The sequence below is a fragment of the Phacochoerus africanus genome, chromosome 5 (assembly GCF_016906955.1).
Source record: "Phacochoerus africanus isolate WHEZ1 chromosome 5, ROS_Pafr_v1, whole genome shotgun sequence".
Lineage (NCBI taxonomy): Eukaryota > Metazoa > Chordata > Mammalia > Artiodactyla > Suidae > Phacochoerus > Phacochoerus africanus.
In genome coordinates this window covers 122,764,480-122,792,032 of record NC_062548.1, presented here as the reverse complement: position 1 = coordinate 122,792,032, position 27,553 = coordinate 122,764,480, and the positions used below count along the sequence as shown (strand labels likewise).

Sequence of the window (27,553 nt, the reverse complement as noted above, 5' to 3'; positions counted from 1 at the left end):
ATCTATAACAAAACAAGCAAATATAAACTGGGGTCACAGACTGTAGAAAGCTACTGGGAGCTAAAGTGAACGTTTTCTGAGGTTTTTGTTTCTTTGTTTTTCTTCTTAGGGCTTCACCTGAGGCATATGGAAGTTCTTGAGCTAGGGGTCAAACTAGAGCTGCAGCTGCCAGCCTACACCACAGCCACAGCAGTGCAGGATCCAAGCCACATCTGTGACCTACACTACATCTTGCGGTAATGCCTTATCCCGCTGAGCAAGGCCTGGGATCGAACCTGTACCCTCATGGATACCACTGGTTCTTAACCCAGTGAGCTACAACAGAATCTCCAAGTTTTCTGGATTTTGAAACTCCAAAATCTTACAGTGCTCATCTGAGAGCTTGAAGGATCTCTTGCTCCTCAATATGAATCTAGAGCCAAATGAATTTGAAGATCAGAAGGACGGTCTTCATGGCACTGGCGTTATTTCATAGGGAGGTACTCCAGCTGGTTGAATGGATGAGGGGGTGGTCCGGACAGGTTACCTACCACTTCTGTCGATCAGCAAAGTAGTCTCCAATGGCATTGTGGGCTTGTTCAAGGAGGCTGTCATCTGCAGCGCCGGATCCAGTTTTCAGGAGCTGGAGTACTCTAAACCAATCTCCCAATTTTAGCCGGAGGCCAATAGCAAGATCTCTACCAAAAAATGACATTCATTCAACAAGCATTTATCAAGTGCCCACTACATGTTAGGCTCAATTCTAGGGTACTGAGAACATACAGCAATGACTACACACGTCAGATATGTAGTCTCCAAACATTTCAGAAGTTTTAGCCTGACCAGGCAATGGGGAGAACCTGGACTAGGAAAAGGAAAACAACCTCCTGCCTCTTATTTTGCTAGACTTTCAATTTACCTGGCAAAATAATGACTTAAATAATATTCACTTCTTTCCATCAATTTCTTAGGACATGATTAGGCTTAGTTCATGTTTACATGTTTGGCTTTATAGTTCTTTTCAGGGCTTATGCTGTATTAGCAATCTCCTGAAAGTACAAATCATAAAAATCCAATAGAATGCTCACAGCTGAAATGAAGTTCATATGTTATTTTACATAAATCAAAATGAAATATAAAGGATAAAACTCAATTCCTAAATACCTATGATTTTTATTTCATACCCCTTGACAACGGAAAAATCAAATAATGGCCTGAGTCAAAAAAAGAGCCCAAATAAGGAGCAGTATAATAAATGATAAAGTCCTCAGTGTCTGTGGTCACATGAATTTTTTTCCTACCAAATGGAAAACATCTCTCATGGCCAGTCATTAACATTACATAAAAAGAGAAGAAAGTTGCCTTCAAATTATAAAGCATAAATTAATGAAGGTCACGTAGAACATCTAGGTTGTAATTCAAGGTGAAATTATTTTCTATAAGAAATGCTATGATAGGAGTTCCTGTTGTGGTGCAGCAGAAATGAATCCGACTGGGAACCATGAGGTTGCAGGTTCGATCCCTGGCCTTGCTCAGTGGGTTAAGGATCCGGCATTGCCATGAGCTGTAGTGTAGGTCGAAGATGCAGCTTGGATCCTGCATTGCTGTGGCTGTGGTGTAGGCTGGCAGCTGTAGCTCCAATTAGACCCCTTGCCTGGGAACCTCCATATGGGCGCGGGTGCTGCCCTAAAAAGCAAATAAATAGATAAATAAATAAGAAACGCTATGCTATATCGAGTCTATTTTAAAATCCTCATTTGCAAAAAAGAAAAAAAAAGAAAATCAAAAATTCTGGAAGGACTCCAGATGCCTGCACCTTCATCACCGACCTTCTGTCCATATTGAGATACATCCTTTCAGCTTCTTCGAACCTGCCAAAGTAGGCAGCCACTTCTGCCTGCTTCATGGACTCGCTCTGTAGGTTGCCCAGGCACTTCACAAATTTAATGCCTTGGTAATCTTTGCAGCGCACGAATGCTTGCTCTGCGGTGGGCAAATCCAATTTCTGAAGAGCTGCTTCAGCCAGCAGGCGCCTTTATTAAAACAAAGAGACTGAAAAGCTGATGGCAAATTACTGATAAACAAGTCCTAAATCAGAATTCAACTCTTACACCTATTGTCTCTAGAGAAACATGGTAGGAAGTGCTTATTTTACCACATTTATACGTGTTTCATGTAATACTATGCTTATGCTAAGCGCTTCCAAACTGAAAATCAATTTGTACATTTTAAAAAGAGCAAGAATGGAAGTTTATTCCTAACAGGCGGCTAGGATGGGAGCAGGAACAACAGAGCTGACACTTTGGGAGGTTCTATTTTATTTTTTTTAAATACCAAAGTCGGGGGTGTGGATTGTCCTCTATGAATTGCGATGCGTCTTCAATTCCAACCTTCTCAATCAGCGCTCGGCTGTCCCGCAACGACCGAATCTCAAAGTTAATGATATAATCCTTGTTTGGATGTTCTGGATTCTGAAAGTAGAGATGAAAAGAAAGAAATGCTAAACAGTTGCCTCTAGACTAACATATTTCATTTTTACAGGAAAAGAGTAAACAAACAATTGCATCATATTATGAGCAAAACTGAGAAGAAAGTAAATTCCCCTGTGTGGATCTTTTAAGTTATGCGGAAAACACCCGCAGCCCACAGTCAAGTCCCTCCTGAGGTGATGAGGCTGCCTGTGGGGATAAGGGGACAGTGACAGAAGAATCCCTTACCCCTATGCGGTCTGCTTTCCCTCAGCTCAAAACGTCTTTCCCGGGAGCTAATCTCTTTTCTTTCCAAGTGCTGCTGGCCTCCAGGGGAGCAGGAAACACCTGATGCAGAGCCTCTACCCCCGACTCCTTCAACTTCTCCCTCCCTGCCCCACGTGCTATCGGGCCGCAGACAAACACATTTCCTGGCCGTGCCCACGGCCTGGAGATGTTCTGGGCCAGGGATTGAACCCACGCCACAGCAATGACCAGGGTCACGCGGTGACAATACCAGATCCTCAGGGATAGCACCGGATCCTCAACCACTAGGCCACCAGGCAACTCCTAAGCAAATTTTTTTTTTTTTCCTCTTTAGGGCCACACCCATGGCATATGGACGTTCCCAGGTTAGGGGTCTAATCGGAGCTGTAGCTGCCAACCTACACTACGGCCACAGCAACGTGGGATCCGAGCTGCATCTGTGATGTACACCACAGCTCAAGGCAACGCTAGATCCTTAACCCACTAAGCAAGGCCAGGGATTGAACCTGCGTCCTCGTGGATGCTAGTCAGATTCGTTAGCCACTGAGCCACAAAGGGAACTCCCCCAAGCAAAATTTTTTTAAAAAGAAAAAAGGCTGTTTTTCATCACTACTTTCTTTTCATAATTCAGCAGGCTGACCAAAGGGAAAAAAACAAAACAAAACTTAAAGGCCAGTCTTGAAAGAACTAGCCAACAGCCAAAGGAAACAATTATAACGAACTCACCAATGTTCTACACATTCTAAGTAATGAAAAAGTGAAGCATACAAGAAAATTCAAGCCCCCGTGTGCAAAAGAGCAATGGCTCCCAGGAACCAGAGTTCTCTGAAAAGGTCCACTGAGCTGCATGCAGCCTTCCTCGCCCTGCAACCGAACCACTCTATCTAGAAACAGAAAGTGCTCAGGGAACTCCCACATATGACCTCCTAGGATGAACTCCTATACATCCCAGGAGGGAGGATGGAAAGAGCAGGATTTTGGATTCAGAGAGTCCTAAGCTCAAATCCCAACTCCATCCCTTGCTGGTTATGTAGCAGCTGTTTTTAGAACGTGCCCTATCCCACTCCCTACCCACCCCGGAGGTCAGGGCCATCTCCCCCAAATATAAACCTAATCATTCTCCTGCTTTACTCCCCCACTGACTCCAGGATAAAGTCCGGAATCCATAGCAAGGCGTCCGAGGGCCCTTATGACCTGAGCCCCTCTTCCCCTTCCCCTTTACCTCCCCCAGCCTCATTTCTGCTGCCACTACAATTACACACACCAGCTTTGAAGCCAGACAGCTTGGAGTCAAATCGTGCTTTTGCCTACTGCTAACTGGGTGTCACTGGCAAATTAGCTTATTTCTCCATGCTTCAGATTTTTCCTCTGAAAAAACAGGATAATAATCAAACTTACTTCCTAACAGTGTGAGGATTAAATGAGATAACATCCCAAACCCTGAGCTCAGTGCCTCGCTACGTTACTCGCATAATTCACAGTCTCAGTACTGACTTAATATTCTCTTGCTTCAGACCTTTTTGAAGAGATATGCATACCAACTGAACCACAGAACCCCCAACCCCCTTCCGGTTGCCGAATTTCTTGTCTATCTCCCCAACTCCTCTGCCTGAAGCCAGGAACTGTCTTACTGGCTCAAAAAATTTTTGCTAAGTCAATGAACAGATGAATTTTGGGTAAATCATGTTACCCACCAAAAACCTTCCTTGTCTAAGAATGCAGGTGGTGTAACATCTACCAGGTAGAGTTGTGATGATGAATGAATAGCTCATGTGAGGGAACTTTAGTAAATGTTAATTCCCTTCCTTTTTCTTCTGCATTCCTTCTTCTCTAGTCCTCCAAGAAATTTCTCATGTTATTTTTTTCGCTATTTTATTGAGATGTAATTGGCATATAACATTGTATTAATTTTAAGTGCACAACATTTTCATTATGTCTAAAAAGTATATGCCGGAAAAGAGTCCACAGTTCAGCTAAATACTTCCTGGGTCAACGCGGCCTCAGAGGGAACTAATGAATGACAATATATTCTTTTCTTTATGGCTCTGCATATAATAAGTCAGACAACAAAACTGTCACAGAGAACTTGGTTTCCCTCGCAGTTTAACAACCCCTGCCAGTAAACTGGGCAATAACACTGTAGATATTCTTTATCCTAGTATTAGACATGCATAAAATGTGTCCAGTGTATGAAGAATTTTAATGTATGCCTAATCAATCTAAATATGTATTTTTAAAAATTCTTCATGGAAGTCAATTTAATCATCAGAGTAACGTCACACAGGCATTTTTAAGCATTGTAGAGCTTAAGGCAACCGGCAATTATAAAGCCTTTCTTGAAAAAAATGACAACGATGAAATCCAGCCAACTAAAAGGTTAATCAATATTAAGAACTCATGTACTGAGAAAATACAGAAAAAAGACTGGTAATAGCTTTCATTTGAATATAAGAATAAACAACTGGATGGAGTTCCGTCGTGGTGCAGCGGAAACAAATCCGCCTAGGAGCTATGAGGTTGCGAGTTCAATCCCTGGCCTTGCTCAGTGGGTTAAGGATCCAGCGTTGCCGTGAGCTGTAGTGTAGGTCACAGACTCGGCTTGGATCCTGCATTGCTGTGCCTATGGTGTAGGCCAGCAGCTACAGCTCTGATTCGACCCCTAGCCTGGGAACCTCCATCTGCCACGAGTGTGGGCCTAAAAAGCAAAATTAAAAAAAAAAAGAATAAACAACTGAAAATTAGGGTTACAGGACAGCAATACTGGATCCGAGTTGCATCTGTGACCTACACCGCAGCGCACCGCAATGTCAGATCCTTAACCCACTGGGTGAAGCCAGGGATTGAACTCCCGTTCTCATGTATATCAGTGGGGTTCTTAACCTGCTGAACCAGAAAAGGAACTCGGATAGTAGATATTAAATTTACAGAAATTATAAATGCATTTTATAACATGTTTTCATATTTTAGTTTGATGTATAAACTTTTGTTGTAAACTCTTTTGTTGTAAACCAACCTCTTAGTCTTCCATGGTTTTTTCCTCAGCCCAGAAAACTGGTGCTGTTTGTAGTGAAAAACTTATCTAATGTTCTATAACTCCTTCAAGTTCACTGTAACACTATTAAATTAAAATTAAACACTAAAAAAGGAGATTATACAGTGATGTCTTTTTTATAAAATTACTTCTATTTATTTATCTGATCAAATATGTCTCTCCATATACAGATTACAGCTATATAGAATCATGTTCTGACATTTATCTAATGTTAGTCATTAAAATATCTAGATTTTGTTGTTGTTGTCTTTTGAGGGCTGCACCCACGGCATATGGAGATTCCCAGGCTAGGGATCTAATCGGAGCTACAGCTGCTGGCCTACGCCTCAGCCACAGCAATGCAGGATCTGAGCCACGTCTGTGACCTATACCACAGCTCATGGCAACGCCATATCCTTAACCCACTGAGCGAGGCCAGGGATCGAACCCGCAACCTCATGGTTCCTAGTCGGATTCATTTCTGCTGTGCCAAGTTGGGAACTCCAAAATATCTAGATTTTAATAAAACCTAAGATGTTCCTTTTTGATGTTTGATTACTAATAGCTTTTAAGCCTCCCCCTCCCCCTTCCCCTTCTGCCTCACATCTGGACAAACTGATAAGTACAAGTGTTTCATCTTTTTGTGCCACAGGACTTTCAAACCACACAAGCTTCTATCTACCTATGGGAACCCTTACCTGAGCCCCACTCTCTAACCACCCCCAGAAGCCCAAGCCCGTCTCCTTTCTCTGTTCTCAAACCAATTCTGGATCAGCTTGGGAAGTCTGTCCTCTCTCCCCTAAAAACCTCCTTATGCAATTACCTAATATTATACCCTTTGGGTGTGTCTGTGGCATCATCACTGTTGACATGCAATCCAAATTTTGGACCTCCAAGCAAAAAGTTACTCAAATATCCTAGAACAAGAAAAAGACTAAAGAAAGTAATCAAATATTTATTGAATATCTCTGTTATTAATATAAAAATAAAAACAACTATCTACCATTTTTGAGCTCTTGGTCCTCATTATCCTGTAAAATAACAATTCTGTAAGATGGATATGATTACTATCCAAATTTTATACAGGTAAAAACAGCCTCGAAAAATAGGAAAGGAAAAGGAAGTTTTAAAAGATGAGGGAACCTGTCTAAAGCCTGCGTAAGTGAGACAGCAGGGCTGCGACTCCTCCATCTACATTCCTAACCAGGACACTACACTGCCTGGCACAAAAATGAACAATCCTAATCAAGCCAGCAACAGAAATATAAGTGTTTTTTTTTTTTAAACAAGAATTACCTTTAATATCTCATCCAAAAGAACAGATTTAATTTCCAAATCTTCAAAGTTACAAATATATCCAGAAGTCTGAATGGGTTCCTTTAAAGACAAAAACAAATATTAGGTTTAACTACCAAAATTTTTTATTTAATGTATTGTGATTTTTAATTTTATTATCAAAAATTTCAAAGCAACAAAAGACTAGAGAGAATGTCATTAACACCCATGTGCCCTCATCTAAATAATTGGTAACATTTTGCTAAATATGCTTCAGTCAATCTTTTGGCGAAAATATTTTGAAGTAAAGTAAATTTAGAGACATTATATCATCTCTCCCCTATTTCTGTAGTTTCCATAGATATCTCTAAAAGATAAGGGTGTTCCCTTACATGGCCCCATTGCTATCATTGCACCTTACATAATCAGTATTAATTCCCTAATAGGATCTAGTATCCATTCAAATTTTCCCAATAATCTAAAAATGGTTTATACAGTTTGATAATTCTTTTATTACTTAATTTTTATTTTTATTTATTTATTTATTTTTGCTTTTTATGACTGCACCTGCAACATATGGAACTTCCCAGGCTAGGGGCGTCGAACTGGAGCTACAGCCGCCAGCCTACACCACAGCTCACAACAACGCCAGATCCTTAACCCAGTGAGAGAGGCCATGGATCAAACCCACATCCTCATTGGATCCTAGTTGGGTTTGTTACCGCTGAGCCATGACGGGAACTCTGGTTTGTTAATTCTTATTTACTCCATGAAGCATTAAATTCTTAGTGAAACTGACAAACACTGTATTTGTATCTAAGTACATATATCAAAGAAGTCCCCACATCACACTAAAAAGTCGTCTGTCTTCTGTAATATTAGCCAGAGGGCATTCCTGATAGATTCATTTCCTATAGAAGAAGATTTAATTTGCCAATATGGAAATATATGAGCCTGCTATACGACTGTTTCTTGTCCTAGTGTTATACAGGCTTGTAGAAAGAACATATAGTAAATGTGTATGATAATGTAAAGTAGCTATTCTAAATCCCTAGTAGAAAAAATATGTATAAATATTAAATAAAAAAAGAAATAAGCTCTCAATATACTTACTACCTCCAAGAACACTGTAAAAAGAATAGAATCATGTTATCTTGTAATAGAAATAATTCTAGAATGCAACTTTTCAAAATATGTGTGTAATGTCATACTGAAATATAAAGTAACCTAAATCCAAATGAAATAACATATCAAATTTATAACTCTGAAAGTGAGTACTCCAATATATAATGGAAACTACAAAAACTATAACAAAAACTAGAATGAAGGTTTAAAAAACTGTAAAGATCAACTATAACTACAATAAATCATTAAGGGATATACATAAAGATGTAAAATATAACACCAAAAACATAAAACATGGGGTGAGTGTGAAAAATGCGGAACTTTTAGAATGTGATTCAAGTTAAGTGACCATCAATTCAAAACAAACAGTGAGATCTAGATATAGATATGTCATATATATGAACTTCATGGCAACCACAAACCAAAAACCTACAATAGGTACACAAAAAACCCCAAAGAGATAGGAAGTCAAACATAACACTAAAGAAAATCATCATACCACAAGGAAAGAGACTAAGAGAGAAGAACCACAAAAACAACCAGAAAACAAGTAACAAAATGGCAACAAGTACATACCTATCAATAATCATTTTAAATGTAAATGAACTAAATGCTCCAATCAGAAAACATAAGGTGGCTGAATGGATTTAAAAAAAAAAAAAAAGACCCATCTATCTGGAGTTCCTATTGTGGCTTAGCAGGTTAAGAACTCTACTAGTATCCATGAGGATGCAGGTTTGATCCTTGGCCTCATTCAGTGGGTTAAGGATCTGGTGCTGCTGTAAGCTGTGGTGCAGATGCAGCTCAGATCTGGCATTGCTGTGACTGTGGCACAGGCTGGCAGCTGCAGCTCCAATTCGACCCCTAGCCCAGGAACTTCCATCTGCCACAAGTGCAGCCATTAAAAAAGAAAAGAAAAGAAAAAAAGAAAGACCCATCTATCTGCTGCCTACAAAAGACTCACTTCAGAGCTAAAGACACACACAGACTGAAAGTGAAGGGATGGAAAAATATATTCCATGCATAAAAATGAAAAGAAAGCTGTGGGAGCAATATTCATATGAGACAAAATAGACAAAAAACAAAAAAAAGTCTATACAAAAAAAAAAAAGGCTATACAAAAGACAAGGAATGTCATTCCATAATGATAAAAGGGTAGATCCAAGAAGAGGATATACCATTCATAAACATGTATGCACCTAACATAGGAGCACCTAAAGATATATAGCAAAAATTAAGAGACATAAAGGGAGTTATTGACAGTAATGTAATAACAGCAGAGGACTGTATTTCCCATTTACATCAATGGATAGATCATCCAAACAGAAAATCAATTAGAAAACATTGGTTTTAAATGACATATTAGATGAGATGGACTTCAGAGTATACAGGACATTTCATCCAAAAACAGCAGAACACACATTCTTTTCAAGTGCTCATGGAACATTCTCCAGGATAGATCACTTGCTAGACCAAAAAACAAATCTCAATAAATTTTTAAAAACTGAAAAGATATCAAGCATCTTTTCCAACCACAACAGTATGAAACTAGAAATCAATTATAGTAAGAAAACTGGAAAAAAATACAAACATGTGGAGACTAAACAACATGTAACTAAGGAACCAATGAGTCAACAAAGAAATAAAAAAATCAGTACTTTTGAGAGGTCACTGGAGATGAAAATGATCATGCAGAGAATATCAATATTAAATACTAATTTCCTAATTCTCAAGGAAAATGTGCTTTATTGATGAATTAGAAATTTTCACGCAAATAGCACCCTTTTTTCACACATAATCTGAAGAAAGGTTTACAATTTAAAGGAAAGGCATGAATCTAGAATTCATAATAATAGTCAAGTGGATAAAAATTTATCTTGTATTAACTGTCAACCAATAGCTTACCTCCTGAATAGTATTACAGCATACTATTATTAAAGGAGCTCTAATCAGGTCTGTTTTGAAGAGTATGTCCTTGGAGTTCCCATCGTGGCACAGTGGAAACGAATCCGAATATTTACTGTGAGGCTGTGAGTTCGATCCCTGGCCTCCATCAGTGGGTTAAGGATCTGGTGTTGCTATGAGCTGTGGTGTAGATCAAAGATGAGGCTCAGATTTGGCGCTGCTGTGGCTGTGGCGTAGGCCGGGGGCTACAGCTCCTATTCAACCCCTAGCCTGGGAACTTCCATATGCCCAGGGGGCGGCCCTAAAAAGACAAAAAAAAAAAAAAAAAGAGTATGTCCTCATTTGCTCAGTCAACAAGCAGCTAGAGGAGTGCCAGGAAAGAGTGCAAGCAGGGACTACAGTCAGACGATGCCCTCACGAGTGCAAAGAACAGCACAGCGTGGTTTATAAAGAAATCCAGTCAGTGGGAAGGTTATAAGAAATTCACCTACCTCTCAATCTAATAGAAATTGAAGTACTTGCCAAGCCAGGCAACAAACGCCAAAAATAAATAAAAGGCTGTTGTGTTATAACTACTTAAGACACACCACACTTTCCACCAGGCAAAGAGCTCCCTTGGTACTAGACTGACCATGCTTGCTACACACACCTTATGAACAGCCAGGCATAATCTTCCCATTTCTCCAGGCATAAGATTTCTGAATTCCTCTAAGTAGGACCAAGGATGGAAAAATGACTCTAACATTCAAAAAGTATTTTACTCCCATCCTCAACTCTATCCCATGGTTACCTGTCAAATTTCCACACTGGTTCTATGGCAAGAGTCAAACTTCCCTTGGACACTTGAAAGAAGCCCATGCTTATATGTCAAACACAACAATCCTGCATTCCCTCCCTCTGAGCCATTACTCAGGGGCTTAAAATTACAAAGATCACTAAGGCTTCTCAAAATTTAACAAGGTCTTTGAAAGTCATTTACATCAGGTTGTTTACCGATCCAAAGATCCTGAGTAGGGCTCAAATGGGGAAAAGTGAAAATAATTTAGGATATTAACAGGGCAAACAGTTTACCACTAAATAAATTATTACAGAAGATCTTCAGCAGCTCAGGGGCCCAAGCATGTAATTTCTTCCCAAGAAGGAAACTCCAGGTCCAAACAAACATCAATTAATGACATAAAGCATTTATTAAGTCATCTCTTATTATTTACACTAGTGGAGTACAGGAGGAATACTGAAAATTCCGAATTGAAAAGCCACTAACAATTCAAGAATTATTTAAAAGATTTATATTCTTGATGATGTTCTGATTAGGCTACCACCCAAATTATTTTAAATTTCTCAAACACAATAGCTAACAGCTAATATAGAGTATACTTAGAGGAAAATTCAGAGCCTAAAAATTAGCTCATGTGAAACACAGTAGAAAATCAAAACATAATTTTAAAATCAATAAGAAAGAGGCTTTATGACACCTCGGAGAGAGTAGATTATTAATCACTGTCCACATTTGCATACTCATAAAATTAACAAGGTGAGAAAAACTGGATTACTGGGTGATAGAAATCATGTAAATATAAGTAAGACAAGGTAAGCATAGAATAAGCACAGAATAGGCAAAAGAGAACGAAAGGCCAAGGCAATTTCAAAATTACATTTTTTTGGTTAGGTTAATGTTTTAAGCAATTTTGGTAACTAAGATCACTGATTTTCTTTCTTTTTTTTTTTTAACTTTAACCAGGAAAAAAGAAATAAAAACTATAGAGTTAGTTACCATGGTTCCATCTTTTAAAAAGAACAGATAAACCCTAGGAAATGATTTTCAGTGAAAGAAGAGAATATTTAAAGGATAAATCTGAATCCCACTTAAGACCAAATATCTTTAAATTCCACAGAAATGTTTCTATTTATTTTCAGAATTCATGCAGCCAACACCAACAGCTCTTGAAGAAACAAAGGGGAAATGCCTAGGTTTCGATATTTGGCTCATTATTTATGTTCTGTGAATGCTCGTTTCTTGTTTTTACCTCAGGATCCAGGTTTCTGAAGACATACATTCTTGTCTTCTCCATCATCGCAAACAAATCAGGATTATCTTTGGCCCACTTCATATCCCAGACATCTTTTCGCTCCAAATTTAACAACTCGCCGATGACTTGCTGTCCTGTGCTGTCTGTTACCCGAGCATCCAAGTCAAAGAAGGTTAGAACTCCTGAGATGTCTATGATAGCAAGACGACTACAAGTAATGAAATTGGAGAAGGGACAAAACGGAAAAGCACTATTAGCAATCATGAATATATAATTACCCATCACAACTTATTCATCAAAGTAAGTTGATCAGAGCCTGAGAATAAGGTAGAAATAGCTTTAAATAAATAACTGCCTTCAGGAGTTCCCATCATGGCTCAGCGGTCAGCAAACCCGACCAACATCCATGAGGACGCAGGTTCGATCCCTGGCCTGAATCAGTGGGTTAAGGATCCGGCATTGCCGTGAGCTGTGGTGCAGGTCACAGATGCGGCTCGGATTCCACATTGCTGTGGCTGTGGCGTAGGCTGGCGGCTGCAGCTACGATTCAACCCCTAGGGTGGGAACTTCCATATGCTGTGGGTTTGACCCTAAAAAAATAATAATAACTGCCTTTAATAAACACTTATAAATCTGATAGAAGACATGGGTGGCTTCCATCTTGCTTCCTGTGAGAAAAAAAAGTATCCAAAGGAATCAACGCAACTGGATGCAAGTAACTTAAAATATTACACTAGAATTTCTTTATTTTGCCCAAATAGAAAATAATACCTCAACGGAACAGTATAGTAAATACAATGTTCAAATACAAATATAGTAGATAGCAAAAGCACACTGAACTATAGGACAAGGGGCTTTGATTTGTTTTTGTTTGTCTTTTCAGGGCCACACCATGGTATATGGACGTTCCCAGGCTAGGGGTTGAATCAGAGCTGTGGCCGCTGGCCTACACCACAGCCACAACAACATGGAATCCGAGCCATATCTGTGACCTACGCCACAGCTCACAGCAACGCCAGATTCTTAACCCACTGAGCAGGGCCAGGGATCAAACCCACACCCTCATGGATACTAGTTGGGTTCGTTACCACTGAGCCACAACAGGAACTCCCATGAACTATAAGACAAGTTTATAAAAACAAACAAAAGCAAACACACATCTTTGCTTTTAATTACATAAATGCAACGAGCGCAATGAATAATTTCTAAATCTAACATCTACATGAGGAAAGTTTTCAGACTTACCTAGAGTTGCAATTCAAGGATAACTGGTAGGCATGACAATTAAGGGAATATTTTTGAATCAAACCAACATTAGGAAGACTGTATCTCTGAATGGTGCCAGATTCACGACTCTATGGAAAATATTTTTTATTACTAAAGCATATTTACAATAATATTAAATTACAACTACGGGTCCCTCTATATGTTCATACATTTGTTTCAAAACCAGTGATGGTATTACAGTGAATACTGACCATGTTCTGAGAATGTATTTACCTCCTAATTTAATTAATACCTTTCAAGTCAGAAACCTAATTCTTTAATAATACACAAAGTATTGTGTATTATTACACAAAGTACTGTGTATTATCTTGTAACATTCAAGTCAGAAAACTAATTCTTTAATAATACACAAAGTCTGGAGTTCCCCACTAGCCTAGTGATTAAGGACCCAGCATTGTCACTGCTGTGGCTTGGGTTACTGCTATGGCATGGGTTCGATCCCTGGCCTGGGAACTTCCATGTGCCCCAGGTGCAGCAAAGAAAAACAAAACCAAAAATGATTATAATGATAATATACAAAGTCTTACATCACAAGAAAAAAAGGGTTATTTAGAGTTATCTAGGTTAATATTCAGGGGTACATTAAAAGCTAAAATACAAAGGATTTATTGAACTAAATTCCATGCATATGAAAAGTCAGTGTAAGATCACACAGGAAACAGCTGTTACTGAAAGTCTAATTTTTATCCTATAGCCACCTTTGTGATGCTAGTTCATGGTAAACAGATGATCTGAAAGCAGTGATATTGTCAGAGTATTAGTTTAAATGTGCTTAAAAATAAAACAACATAAGTTTCTGTGCAACTCTGTGTAAGCCTTAAGGCTGACAGATCAACAGTCAGAACAACAGACAGGAGAGAGCTGAGACTTTCGAACCCTGCTGTGCCTCAGCCATGGCGGTGGGGAAAAGGGGAAGGTGGCCCTCAGCCCTCTTTCCCTCTCCCGTTCCCAAGGCAAGCAGCCCTGCCCTTGCAGTATCCTCCCCACAGGGGCCTAGCAGAAAACCTCGGGAAGGCAAGGAGTACAAAGGAAGGGGGCTAGTTTCTAGTGTACAAAGGAAGGTGCAGGCTTTAAAAGGTTTAATATATTGAGGTACACAATAAGATCTTGTTTTTGAAAAAGGAGGCCCTGTGCCCTAAAAAGTTTGCAAAAGCAATGGTTCTAAAAACTGTTTGCATTTCAACAGTGGAAAGTTTTCGATGCAGAGATATCTTTTCCACTAAACTTTTTGGCTGGTACTGAAACTATTTGAGGGTGCTTCTTATAGGCAGACTCTCTCGTTTAGGAATTAAGTCAATTTTTGTAATTGATCTGACTTGCATGGGTTTTTTTTTTTTAATTTCTCCTGCAAATGTCAGAAACACAACAAATACAACCAAAAAACCCAACTGTAGAGCAAAGAATCTAAAAAGAAAATAAGAAACTCCACAGACCTGCCTGTGAGACAAACTACTCAAAACATACACCAAATTCATTTGGTGAGGAGAAATGAATACTATGGTCTCAAGATTTTTCCTTCATACGCTTAGCGAATGTCTAAAGAATGTTACTAGAACTGGAAATATACACTATCAAGGATCTATTTACATAATTCAAATTCAACGACTTCACCACCAGCACTATATTAAACATTTATTTCTAAAATTACTATTTTCAAATATCAGAGCTCAAGAAAAGACACTATAACATTGATACATTAATTTTATTTGAAAAGTCAGAAAAAATTTGCCACAGCCCTCTTTATTTCACTGGCTAGCAAACACACTACCCCTTCATCCTGAGTCTTGGGCAAGGAGCTGAGCCAAAGTGCTTTCTCCAATACAAAATAGTGGGCAACATAGAGGAGGAAACTTTCCAAGACCTGCTACCCCTGTCCAACCCACTCCACACCTGCCAACCCTTTACAGGGCTCATTCAACCCAGTGTCAAACTCTCCCCAACTGCCACAATTCTATCACTTTTACAAACAGCTATTTCTACAAATGATTAATAATTTGTGAGGCAATATTTAAAATTCTCACTTTTCATGTTGGGCTTAATAAAACTTGAGGTGCCCACAAGATGATATTCAAATCAAAAACATATTGCTTTATTCTGTTTTTATAATTTAAATAATTATTTTTCATAGAGTAAGATTTTTTAACAACTTACCACAATCAACGTCTTATCAGATGCAGTTATGGCACAAATCGGATCCCTTGTGCCCTAAAATAAATCAACATTACTCTTTAACAAATATTTATTGAATGACTAATCCGGTATAAGGTAGGGTGTAATTCACTAAGAAAATACTTCAGGGAGTTCCCGTCATGGCGCAGTGGTTAACGAATCCGACTAGGAACCATGAGGTTGAGGGTTCGATCCCTGGCCTTGCTCAGTGGGTTAAGGATCTGGCATTGCCATGAGCTGTGGTGTAGGTTGCAGAAACGGCTCGGATCTGGCGTTGTTGTGGCTGTGGTTAGGCCGACGGCTACAGCTCCGATTAGACCCCTAGCCTGGGAACCTCCTGATGTCGCAGGTGCGGCCCTAAAAGACAAAAAGACCAAAAAAAAAAAAAAGAATATACTTCAACCACATATTTATTACATTGAGCACCTACTATTTGCCAGACACTGAACTCAGCACCGGAGATACTCAGATGAAATCTCTGCCCTCAGGGATTACTTGAAAATCTATGGGGGAAGACAGAGGACCCAGTACCAGTGACAGAACAGTATGATCAGAGGAAAGGCAAACACAGGAGTGATGAGAGCACAGAGGGAGGAGCAGAAACTTATACCAGATGGGAAGAAAGGCAAAAACCTAAGCTTAGTTGTGAAAGACGAACATTCAGCAGAAGGACCAGCACATGTGAAAATAAGGAAGAGGGCAAATGGCAGGACAGTGCTACAACCCAGATGGATTTTTTTTTTTTTATAAAAGCCAATCTCAAAAAGTTACATGCGATACGAATCCATTCACAAAACATTCTAGAGTGACAAAACTATAAAGATAAAAGCAGATTAGTGATTGCTAGGGGACACGGATGGAGGAGGAGAGTGGATGTGAAAATGAAGAAGTAGCATGAGGAGTTCCCGTCGTGGCGCAGCTGAAACGAATCCAACTGGGAACCATGAAGTTGCAGGTTCGATCCCCAGCCTCGCTCAGTGGGTTAAGAATCCGGCGTTGCAGTGAGCTGTGGTGGAGGTCGCAGCTCAGATCTGGCTTTGCTGTGGCTGTGGTGTACGCCGGCGGCTACAGCTCCAATTAGACCCCTAGCCTGGGAACCTCCATAGGCCCCGACTGTGGTCCTAAAAAGCAAAAAAAAAAAAAAAAAAAAGAAGAAGAAGTAGCATGAGGCAAGTTCCTTTATGGTGATAAAATTACATAAAACTACAGGTAAAAAACAGTGAAAACTGAATAAGGAATTGTGCATCACCGCCAATGTCACTTTCCTGATTCTGATATCAAACCACAGTCATGGAAGATGACACCATTGAGGGAAGATGGGTAAAGAGGTTCCGTGTGCCATTTGTGGAACTTCCTATGAGCCTACAATTATATCAAAATAAATTTTTTTAAAAATCAAAAGAAGAAAGAAAACAGCAGATCTATAAAAAGCTTTTCAGGAGTTCCCATTGCGGTTCAGCAGTTAACAAACTGAGGAGCATACAGGAGGACGTGGGTTCGATCCCCGGCCTTGCTTAGTGGGTTAAGGATCCGGCATTGCCATGAGCTGTGGTGTAGGTCGCAGATGAGACCTGGATCTCCTCTTGCTGTGGCTGTGGTGTAGGCCAGCGACTACAGCTCCGATTCTACCCCTAGTCTAGGAACCTCCATATGCTGCAAGTGCAGCCCTAAAAAAGACAAAAAAAAAGAAAAAAATAGATAAAAATTTTTCAGAATAGAAATCTTTAAAAGAGTTACTAGAAAAATATGCTATTCATTGGAAATAAATTTTTTTCAGGTCTCAAAATAAAGTTACAGTATTTCTGAATCTATAGATATTAACATAAAATCACCTACTTGAATGGCTTTACTATAATCAAGCACACCATCCACTGATCCAGAAGGAGTATCATCAACATGATAAATTCTGGAAAGAAAATTCAAATTTCAATGATAGTATAAGTAAGATTTATACTATTTCAGGGCTGAATAATCATGTTTCAATATAGCATTATAATATGGCGAGGGTAGATAAGCATAAATGGCTATTCCTTAGAAAAACATAGGTTTCTGGTCTTTAAAAGTTTTCTTTTTTATTGCACCATGCTACTTCTTTCTTATTTTGAAAAATTTAAACACATAAATCTGAAAAATATTCAAATTAATAGAGAAACATTATCTCTAGTAATCAAAACAATTTACAGTTCTCAAACAAGACAATTTAAAATTAGCCATGTCTAATTTAATGTGATATGGCTGAGCTACCAAAAAAACGTGTGTCAAAAGATATACCTTTCACCTATGAACAACTATATGCCAACAAATTTGACGATCTGAAAGGAATGCACGACTTTCTAGAATCTTGCAGCCTGCCAAAACTGAATCAAGAAGAAATAGACCAACTGAACAGACTGATCACTAGAAATGAAATTGAATACATCATAAAAACACTCCCTACAAATAAAAGCCCAGGACCAGATGGCTTCACAGGTGAATTCTACCAAACATACAAAGAGGATCTGGTGCCCATTCTCCTTAAACTTTTTCAAAAGGTTGAAGAAGAAGGAACACTACCAAAGATATTCTATGATGCCACCATCACCCTAATTCCAAAACCAGAGAAAGATACCGCCAAAACAGAAAACTATCAGCCAGTATCTTTGATGAATATAGACGCAAGAATTCTCAACAAAATTCTAGCCAACCAAATCCGACAACATATCAAAAAAATCGTACACCATGACCAGGTGGAATTCATTCCAGGTTCACAAGGATAGTTCAACATACGCAAATCAATCAACGTCACACACCACATTAACAAAAGAAAAGTCAAAAACCATATTATCATCTCAATAGATGCAGAAAAAGCATTTGACAAAGTCCAACATCCATTTATGATAAAAACTCTCACCAAAGTGGGTATAGAGGGAACATTCCTTAACATAATCAAAGCCATTTATGACAAACCCACAGCAAATATAACATTCAATGGAGAAAAACTGAAAGCCTTCTCACTCAAATCTGGAACAAGACAGGGATGCCCACTCTCACCACTGCTTTTCAACATAGTTTTGGAAGTCCTAGCCACAGCAATTAGACAAACGAAAGAAATAAAAGGCATCCAAATAGGAAGAGAAGAGATAAAACTGTCACTGTATGCAGACAACATGATACTATACATAGAAAACCCTAAGGACTCAACCCAAAAACTACTTGAACTGATGAACAAATTCAGCAAAGTAGTAGGATATAAGGTTAACATTCAGAAATCAGTCGCATTTCTGTATACTAACAATGACATATTAGAAAAGGAATACAAAAACACAATATCTTTTAAAATTGTACCCCAAAAAATCAAATACCTGGGAATACACTTGACCAAGGAGGTAAAGGACTTATAGGCCAAGAACTATAAAACATTAATCAAGGAAATTAAAGAAGACGTAAAGAAATGGAAAGATATTCCATGTTCCTGAATTGGAAAAATTAATATTGTAAAATGGCTATACTACCCAAAGCCATCTACAGATTCAATGCAATCCCTATCAAATTACCCATGACATTTTTCACAGAACTACAACAAACAATCCAAAAATTTATATGGAACCACAAAAGATCCAGAATTGCCAAAGCAATCCTGAGAAACAGAAACCAAGCAGGAGGCATAACTCTCCCAGACTTCAAGCAATATTAACAAAGCCATGGTCATCAAAACAGTGTGGTACTAGTACCAAAACAGACATATAGACCAATGAAACAGAATAGAGAACCTAGAAATAAACCCAGACACCTATGGTCGATTAATCTTTGACAAAGGAGGCAAGAGCATAAAATGGGAAAAAGAAAGTCTGCAAAACCTGGACAGCTGCACGCAAATCAATGAAACTAGAATACACCCTCACACCATGCACAAAAATAAACTCAAAATGGCTGAAAGACTTTAATATAAGACAAGACACCATCAAACTCCTGGAAGAGAACATAGGCAAAACATTCTCTGACATCAACCTCATGAATATTTTCTCAGGTCAGTCTCCCAAGGCAATAGAAATAAGAGCAAAAATAAACTAATGGCACCTAATCAAACTGACAAGCTTTTGCACAGCAAAGGAAACCCAAAAGAAAACAAAAAGACAACTTACAGAATGGGAGAAAATAGTTTCAAATGATGCAACGCACAAGGGCTTAATCTCTAGAATATACAAGCAACTTATACAACTCAATACCAAAAAAGCCAACCACCCAATGAAAAAAATGGGCAAAAGACCATTCTTCAAGGAAGATATACAGATGGCCAGCAAATGAAAAAATGCTCAACATCTCTGATTATTAGAGAAATGCAAATCAAAACTACCATGAGATACCACCTCACACCAGTCAGAATGGCCATCATTAACAAGTCCACAAATAACAAATGCTGGAGGGGGTGTGGAGAAAAGGGAACCCTCCTGCACTATTGGTGGGAATGTAAGCTGGTACAGCCACTATGAAGAACAGTATGGAGGTACCTTAGAAATCTATACATAAAACTACCATATGACCCAGCAGTCCCACTCTTGGGCATATATCCGGACAAAACTTTCCTTAAAAAAGACACATGCGGAGTTCCCGTCGTGGCGCAGTGGTTAACGAATCCGACTAGGAACCATGAGGTTGCGGGTTAGGTCCCTGGCCTTGCTCAGTGGGTTGACGATCCGGCGTTGCCGTGAGCTGTGGTGTATGTAGGTTGCAGACGCGGCTCGAATCCCGTGTTGCTGTGGCTCTGGCGTAGGCCAGTGGCTACAGCTCCGATTTGACCCCTAGCCTGGGAACCTCCATATGCTGCGGGAGCGGCCCAAGAAATAGCAACAACAACAACAACAACAACAACAAAAAAGACACATGCACCCGCATGTTCACTGCAGCACTATTCCATGCTGTACAGTGGAAAAAAAAAAAAAAAAAAAGAGATATACCTTTCTCTCCCTTCTTTTCGAGACCACATGATCTGATTAATTTCCAGTGCTGTGAGCTTCTTTGCCACACGATATTGCCAGGTATAAAATGCTTCTTTGGACGCTGCTATCACATGGGTTTTGGTCATTGTAACAAATAATGGTACTATTAAAAAGAACATTAACACAATTAGGTTACAGTTAGACAGAATCATAAAATGTGTTGCAAAGGATTTCAGTGATCATTGAGTCCAACCCCTCATTTTGTAGACAATATACCCAAACATAGTCTGAGAAATCAGAAAAGAGTCAAAAGTTTATAAGACCATACAAAAATATCAACTTTTTTTTTTTGTCTTTTGTCTTTTCAGGGCCACACCCACAGCATATGGAGGTTCCCAGGCTGGGGGTCCAATCAGAGCTATAGCTGCTGGCCTACGCCAGAGCCACAGCAACACCAGATCCAAGCTGCGTCTGTGACCTACACCACAGCTCATGGCAATGCCAGGGATCGAACCTTATGGTTCCTAGTCGGATCCGTTTCTGCTGCTCCACGACGGGAACTCCCAAAAATATCAACTTAAAATGGATCAAAGACCTAAGTACAAAACCCTTACAAGAAAACGTAGGCCTAAATCTTTGTGACCTTGGGTTAGGCAGAAGTAAAAGCAGATAAACTGGACTTCATCAAAATTAAAAAATTTGTGCTCCAAAGGACATGACCAAAAAAGCAAAAAGACAAACCACAAGTGGAAGAAAGTATCTGAAAATCATAAACATGATAAGGGATTATACCTAGAATGTATTAAGAACTCTTATATCTCAGTAATAACAAGACAAATAGCCCAATTTAAAATCGGGCAAATCATCTAAAGAGACGTTTCTCCAATGAAGATAAACAAACGGCCACTAAGCAAATGAAAATATGCTCGAGATTACTGGCCACGAGGCAAATCCTAGTCAAAACCACGAGATGCCATTTCACAACGACGAGGATATGCTAGAATTGAGAAGTCAGACAATAACGAGTATTTGTAAAAATGCGGAGAGATGGTAGGAATGCAGAGTTGTGCCTCCACTTTGAAAAACAGCTTGGTAGTTCCTCAAAATGTTAAATATAGAATTACCATATGCCCCAGTAACTCTACTTCTAGGTACATACCCAAGAGAGATGAAAACATATGTCTACACAAAAACTCGCACACAAATGTTCATAACAGCACTCACAATATCCAAAAATAAAATAAAACAAAATAGAAACAGCCCAGATGTCCAAATGGATAAATAAAATCCCACTCCTTCCGCCTATCTCCCACCACCAGTACTGCTTGGTTCAGGCCTGTAGCCTCTGCTCTCTTATATCTTACAGTCCCCCTCACTCATTTAGAAAACAAAACTCTCCAAAGTTGCTTCTAACTTAGGAATATATTTTCTTAAACATGTTTCTTCATCTGTTCTATTTCCTAGGGAATATTTAATTAAACCCCTACTGTGTACCTTTTGATGAAGCAGATAGTCTCATCAAATCCATCTTATAGATACAGAAGTAAAGGATTAAAGAAGTAAAATAACTTACCCAAGGTCACAAACAAAATAACAGTATAAAACTAACACACACATTCACATGAAATGTAGAAGGGAAAAAACCTCTTTCATAAAAGGTTGTTTTAGGACCTAATTTCTAAATTCACAATTTTTTTTTATGGCTGCACCCATGGCAATAGAAATCCCCGGGCCAGGGACTGAATGGGAGCTGCAGTGTGGCAACCCCATATCCTTTAACCCTCTGTGCAGGGCAGGGGATCAAATTCCCGTCTCAGCAGAGACCCAAGCTGCAGCAGTTGGATTCTTAACCCACTGTGCCACAGCAGGAACTCCATTCACAATACAAAAGATACAAAATATACTTTTCTATTCACAAATAGGGTATAATCATTAATATGGTCAGAATAAAGGTATGGTGTCAATAGCAGCCACCGTTTATGGCGTTCTTGCCACAGTCCAAATAAAGGACATTTAAGGTAGTTAGAGACTTGAGAACTGAACAAAGAATTACAAACTTGACTGATGGTATGGTGTTAATTGAATAGATTAACAAGTTGAGACTCAATATCAAGAATTTTTATATGCCAAATAAATAACTCATTACAGTTGAATCATATTCAAAATTTTTTTCATTACAATGGTCAAGATTTCGCTATTCAAAATGTGTACCACTGGAGTTCCCGTCGTGGCGCAGTGGTTAACAAATTCGACTAGGAACCATGAGGTTGTGGGTTCGGTCCCTGCCCTTGCTCGGTGGGTTAAGGATCTGGCGTTGCCGTGAGCTGTGGTGTAGGTTGCAGACGCGGCTCGGATGCCGCGTTGCTGTGGCTCTGGCGTAGGCCGGTGGCTACAGCTCCGATTGGACCCCTAGCCTGGGAACCTCCATATGCCTCGGGAGCGGCCCAAAGAAATAGCTAAAAGACAAAAAAAAAAAAAAATGTGTACCACTACCAAACTCTAGAGGGAGCTAGAAGTCTTCCTGTGAGGAACAGTTGGGGGGAAGGCAGTCCTGGGAATGGTGCAGAGCCCCATTGAAGGGGAGCCCTGAGCAAGAAGAATGAACGAGCCAGGCCAGGGCTTTACTCAGCTTTCGCTGACCTCATCTGCACTAAATCATGAGGCTTTTGCAAAATAATAAGTAAATTCTGCTATGGATACTCTGATCCGGTAACTACTATGCCCTTAGTGTGATGTGAAGTAAGTTCATAAACCTTAACTGCAAAGTTTTTCCTAAGCATATAAAAACATTTCTCTAATCAACATTTAGCTACAATTATAAATTACCCTCATGTTCCTCTATTTATGATACATCCTAAATAATCATGAGTTTATCATTAGCCTAGTTAATTCAAAATTAAAATGTTAGTGGTTCACGGCAAGTGAGACTTCTTAGATTAAAATCACAGGCACTTGCCAATAACTCTGTGGCCTTAGATAAATTCTCTCTGAAACTCAATCTGCCTATTGTAAATTGAAGGCAATGATAACATTACCAATCCTTTAAGGCTATAGGATAAAAAAGAGAGAAGGAGATATAAAACATATACAGTACCTGGCATGGGATAAATGCTTAATGATAATAACTTTGAATACCAATATTTGTTGAATTTTTAAAAATTATATGTCAGGGAGTTCCCGTCATGGCGCAGTGGTTAACGAATCCGACTAGGAACCATGAGATTGCGGGTTCAATCCCTGCCCTTGCTCAGTGGGTTAACGATCCGGTGTTGCCGTGAGCTGTGGTGTAGGTCAAAGATTTCGCTCAGATCCCACGTTGCTGTGGCTCTGGCGTAGGCCGGTGGCTACAGCTCCGATTAGACCCCTAGCCTGGGAACCTCCATGTGCCGCGGAAGCAGCCCTAGAAAAGGCAAAAAGACCAAAAAAAAAAAAATTATATGTCAGGTATTTTAATATAATTATATCACTATAACATAATTACACTAATATATAATTTATATATATAGAAACATAAAACTCACACCTACCCTATAAAGTAGCCACTATTACTATCCCCACTTAGCATATGAGGAAACCAAAGGATGGAATGGTTAAATAACTTGCTGAAGTGGCACAGCTAGAAAGTGGTAGAAGTTAGGATGAAAGTCCAGCCAATCTGGTTTCAGAATCTGTGCTCTTAATCGCTATGGCATACTGCTTCTCATTAAAGGTTAATAATTGTTAGGTGTGGTTGCTATTATTTTTCATTTTTTGTAATAAAATATACAAATTCACTAGTCAATGCAAAAAAAAAAACATATAAAGGAGTTCCCGTGCTTCAGTGCTTAATGAACCCAGCTAGCATCCATGAGGACCTGGGTTCCACCCCTGGCCTCGCTCGCTCAGTGGGTTAAGGATCCCGCATTGCGGTGGGCTGTGGTGTAGGTCAAAGATTTGGCTCGGATCCCCTATTGCTGTGTCTGTGGCGTAGGCCAGCGGCTACAGCTCTGATTCGACCCCTAGCCTGGGAACCTCTATATGCTGCAGATACGGCCCTAAAAAGACAAAAAAAAAAAAAGTGTGTGTGTGTGTATATATATATATATATATACACACACATATATATATACAAAATGTTTTTTTGAATTAGTATTGTGGTATGAATCAGCTAATTCATATGAGTAGATAGTCCTATCTACATAAATTATGCTGGATCTTTATTATCTATCCCATCCAGGTGATTAGCTTCGGGTTTCCCAAAGCTAAGCCTCAACGAAAACATTAAAGACCAAGTTTAGCAGATAGAATATTTCAGGAAAAAAAGACACAATCAGGATAAAAGCACTCCATGTCCTTCTCAACTATTCAATATGTTGAAAGAAAAAATTCAAAGTATCTAGAAAGATTACTGGGAGAATTTTTAAAAGAAAGTCATTACGCTTCCATTAATTAAACTTTGTAACACTAACAGGTAGTAGTTACTAGCCAAGCAAGAATGTAAAACAATTTAAAACAATCTAGGAATTCACAGTAAGTAAAATCTGCTTGTAATATTTTAATGCCGAGGCTTGAAATAAATGTCTACATCTGTAATGCTCCCCCACTTTCCTACCTATTCATTTCTCAGCCCTTTAAAAGGCTGGTAAACTGAAATTGCACTGAAATGTCTTCATCAAATTACCTCTCTCTGGAATCTACAGAACCTCAGCACATGTGCTACAGCCTGTTATTAGCAAGCTTCTACATGCTCCACTCAAAATGGCTGCAGCACAGGCACCTGGGACTCTCCAGGCACTTGTCATGCCTTCATTCCTCTGCAAATGCTGTTTCCTCTCCTTAAAATGTCACCTGAATTAAATACTTATCCTTCAGAAGTCTGCTCAAATGAAACCTCTAAGGAGAAAAGACGTCCCTGACACCGTCATGCACCGATATCCACGTATCTAGCACAATACCTAGCCTATGGCCAGGAAGCAATAGTCCTTGTTCAACAGATTAATAACTATATTTTAATTGTTTAGACATCCTACAAGAAATGTCAGAGTTAATTTCTTATCACTTCCAGTCCCCAGTACAGTACCTGAAACAGTGTATACTCATTGATGGTTTGCTAAATAAATGGATTTTAAATACTTTCATACACTCAAGGAAGATTTGTTATGGGGCAAGCACAGTGTTAGGGCAGTAGAGGTACAGAAATGAATAATCACAGATCTTAAGCTCAAAGTCTTGAGGGGAAGACAGACAAGAAAATCAGTAATCACAGTGCAGAGAAGTACTTTTCTCCAAAGGTACTCTGAGGGCTCAAAGGAAGAGGCCCCCCCAAATGGTACCTAACTCCTATAGGTACAGTACAACAGGGCCATACAAATTAACTTCTGTCATAACGCACAAAGTTTTTTTTTTTTTAAGTTTCTATAGAGATTTACAGGAGGAGTAGGTGACAAACAAAAGCTACACTTCCTAGAACAATATCAGTTACATACTTTTGCTTTAGCCTCCAGTCCTCATAAAAATTTGGCACAGACACTTAAAAAAAGGAATTTTACAGGACACGTATGAAACAAAAATGTTAATTCTTTGGCTGAATTCACTTTAGACCAATGAAAGAACTATTTGTTAAAATTTCTTCCAGCGAGACCTCAAAAAAAAAGTTTCAGGACTCAAAAATACAAATAATGATGCCCTAAAGCATTTGACATTTTATGAAGGTAAAGGATTTACATCTGGCTTTATTAAAAAACAGACTGCCTGTGATTAAAATTACTTTGAGGCTAACCCTATCATCATTATGAATCTATGTTAGAATTTTTGATATTAAAAGAAAAAGCATATAATTTAAAGATCGACAGAATTCATCCCTTAGATTTAACATTGTTATATTTCTAATAAATAGAAGATATGCAATAAGAGTCTGTAATAATGTTAAGCTAAGGAACAGTAACATTAACAAGGAATATTAACATTGATGATATATAGGTTCTCTCTCTAGAGAGAGAGAGACAGACGACAGAGAGAGAAACATAAACATACCTAACAGTGAACATGAGACAAGAAGCTCAAAGTTTCAATGTACTGAAGTGAGTTACCAAGATCCTAAACATAAGAGTATAAAATCGTTGAGGCCAGTAAGCATTTCTCACATTTGCTTGTATCACACAAAGACCTTAGCAAAATACAGACTTTAACATTTAGTTGTTAAGGCTGAATGTGAAATCTTTAAAAAAGGACTGGTTCTCAGATTCAGAAAATAATTCAGTGGGTTTTCAAGTTTTTAAATCCAACAAACTATCATACGCTTTAAAAGAAAAGCATTATTTTGTAAATTATAGTGAGATGGAAACAAAATATTTGCTAACAATTTTTGACAAAATACTTAGAATAAGACTTAGAACTTTTAATGGTTACCTTCATAGCTATTGGATAGAAGGAATGGTAAAAATGAGTAACAAACATCTAAAAACAAAAACGTCAGGGATTTTTTGAGTTGGCCCTATAAATAGACTGATTTCATTAGAAAAATCTGGACAGGGTAAACTCACTTTTACAAGCAGCTAAAGTGTTTTTTATGGAAGAGAGGTATTTACAAGCAGATTATTAATAACAAAAGTGGTTTCATAGCAAAATTCTTTCTATAATCATCAGTTTATTAGATACTAATCATTACCTTGGATACCAATTCTTATACAATTATATTTCCAATTTAAAGCAAATGATGGCCGTATAGCAGTTGTGAGATTATTGTGACTTTTAGACAGAGTAAACTTATACTTCAGTGATTAAGCTGGATGCTTCTGAGAGTGAAATGGGCCACTGCCCATTACATGAAGAAAACAGGCATAAACGTGGCAAACCAGGAAGTATGCTCACCCTTGTTTTGGAGAATACCATTCTAATTAATAATACCATCACTACAATTAAAAATTAGTTTCACAAGCAAAACTTGGTTAAATAGGGAGTAAATATTAACATTTCCTTACCAATATCAATGTATTTGGGATCCAGCGGTGTGCCAATAGAATTACAAAGAACCAGCACGAACTGAACAAATAAAACAGAAAGTATCAAAACTCCTGTTTCTATACAATAAAATAAGTAATGCTTAACATACCATGCTTATCT

The 27,553-nt window shown here is 38.7% G+C and overlaps 1 protein-coding gene across 1 annotated transcript in view; it reads right to left on the bottom strand.

Moving 5' to 3' along the window:
* WDR35 (WD repeat domain 35) overlaps positions 1-27,553 on the bottom strand; it is a 58,813-nt gene that overhangs the window by 9,004 nt on the left and 22,256 nt on the right. The window contains 10 exon segments of the mRNA XM_047782581.1: positions 531-677; positions 1,809-2,012; positions 2,314-2,450; positions 7,042-7,122; positions 12,078-12,288; positions 13,326-13,435; positions 15,519-15,572; positions 17,373-17,442; positions 20,471-20,615; positions 27,412-27,472. Of these exon segments, the coding sequence (XP_047638537.1) occupies positions 531-677; positions 1,809-2,012; positions 2,314-2,450; positions 7,042-7,122; positions 12,078-12,288; positions 13,326-13,435; positions 15,519-15,572; positions 17,373-17,442; positions 20,471-20,615; positions 27,412-27,472 (1,220 nt within the window).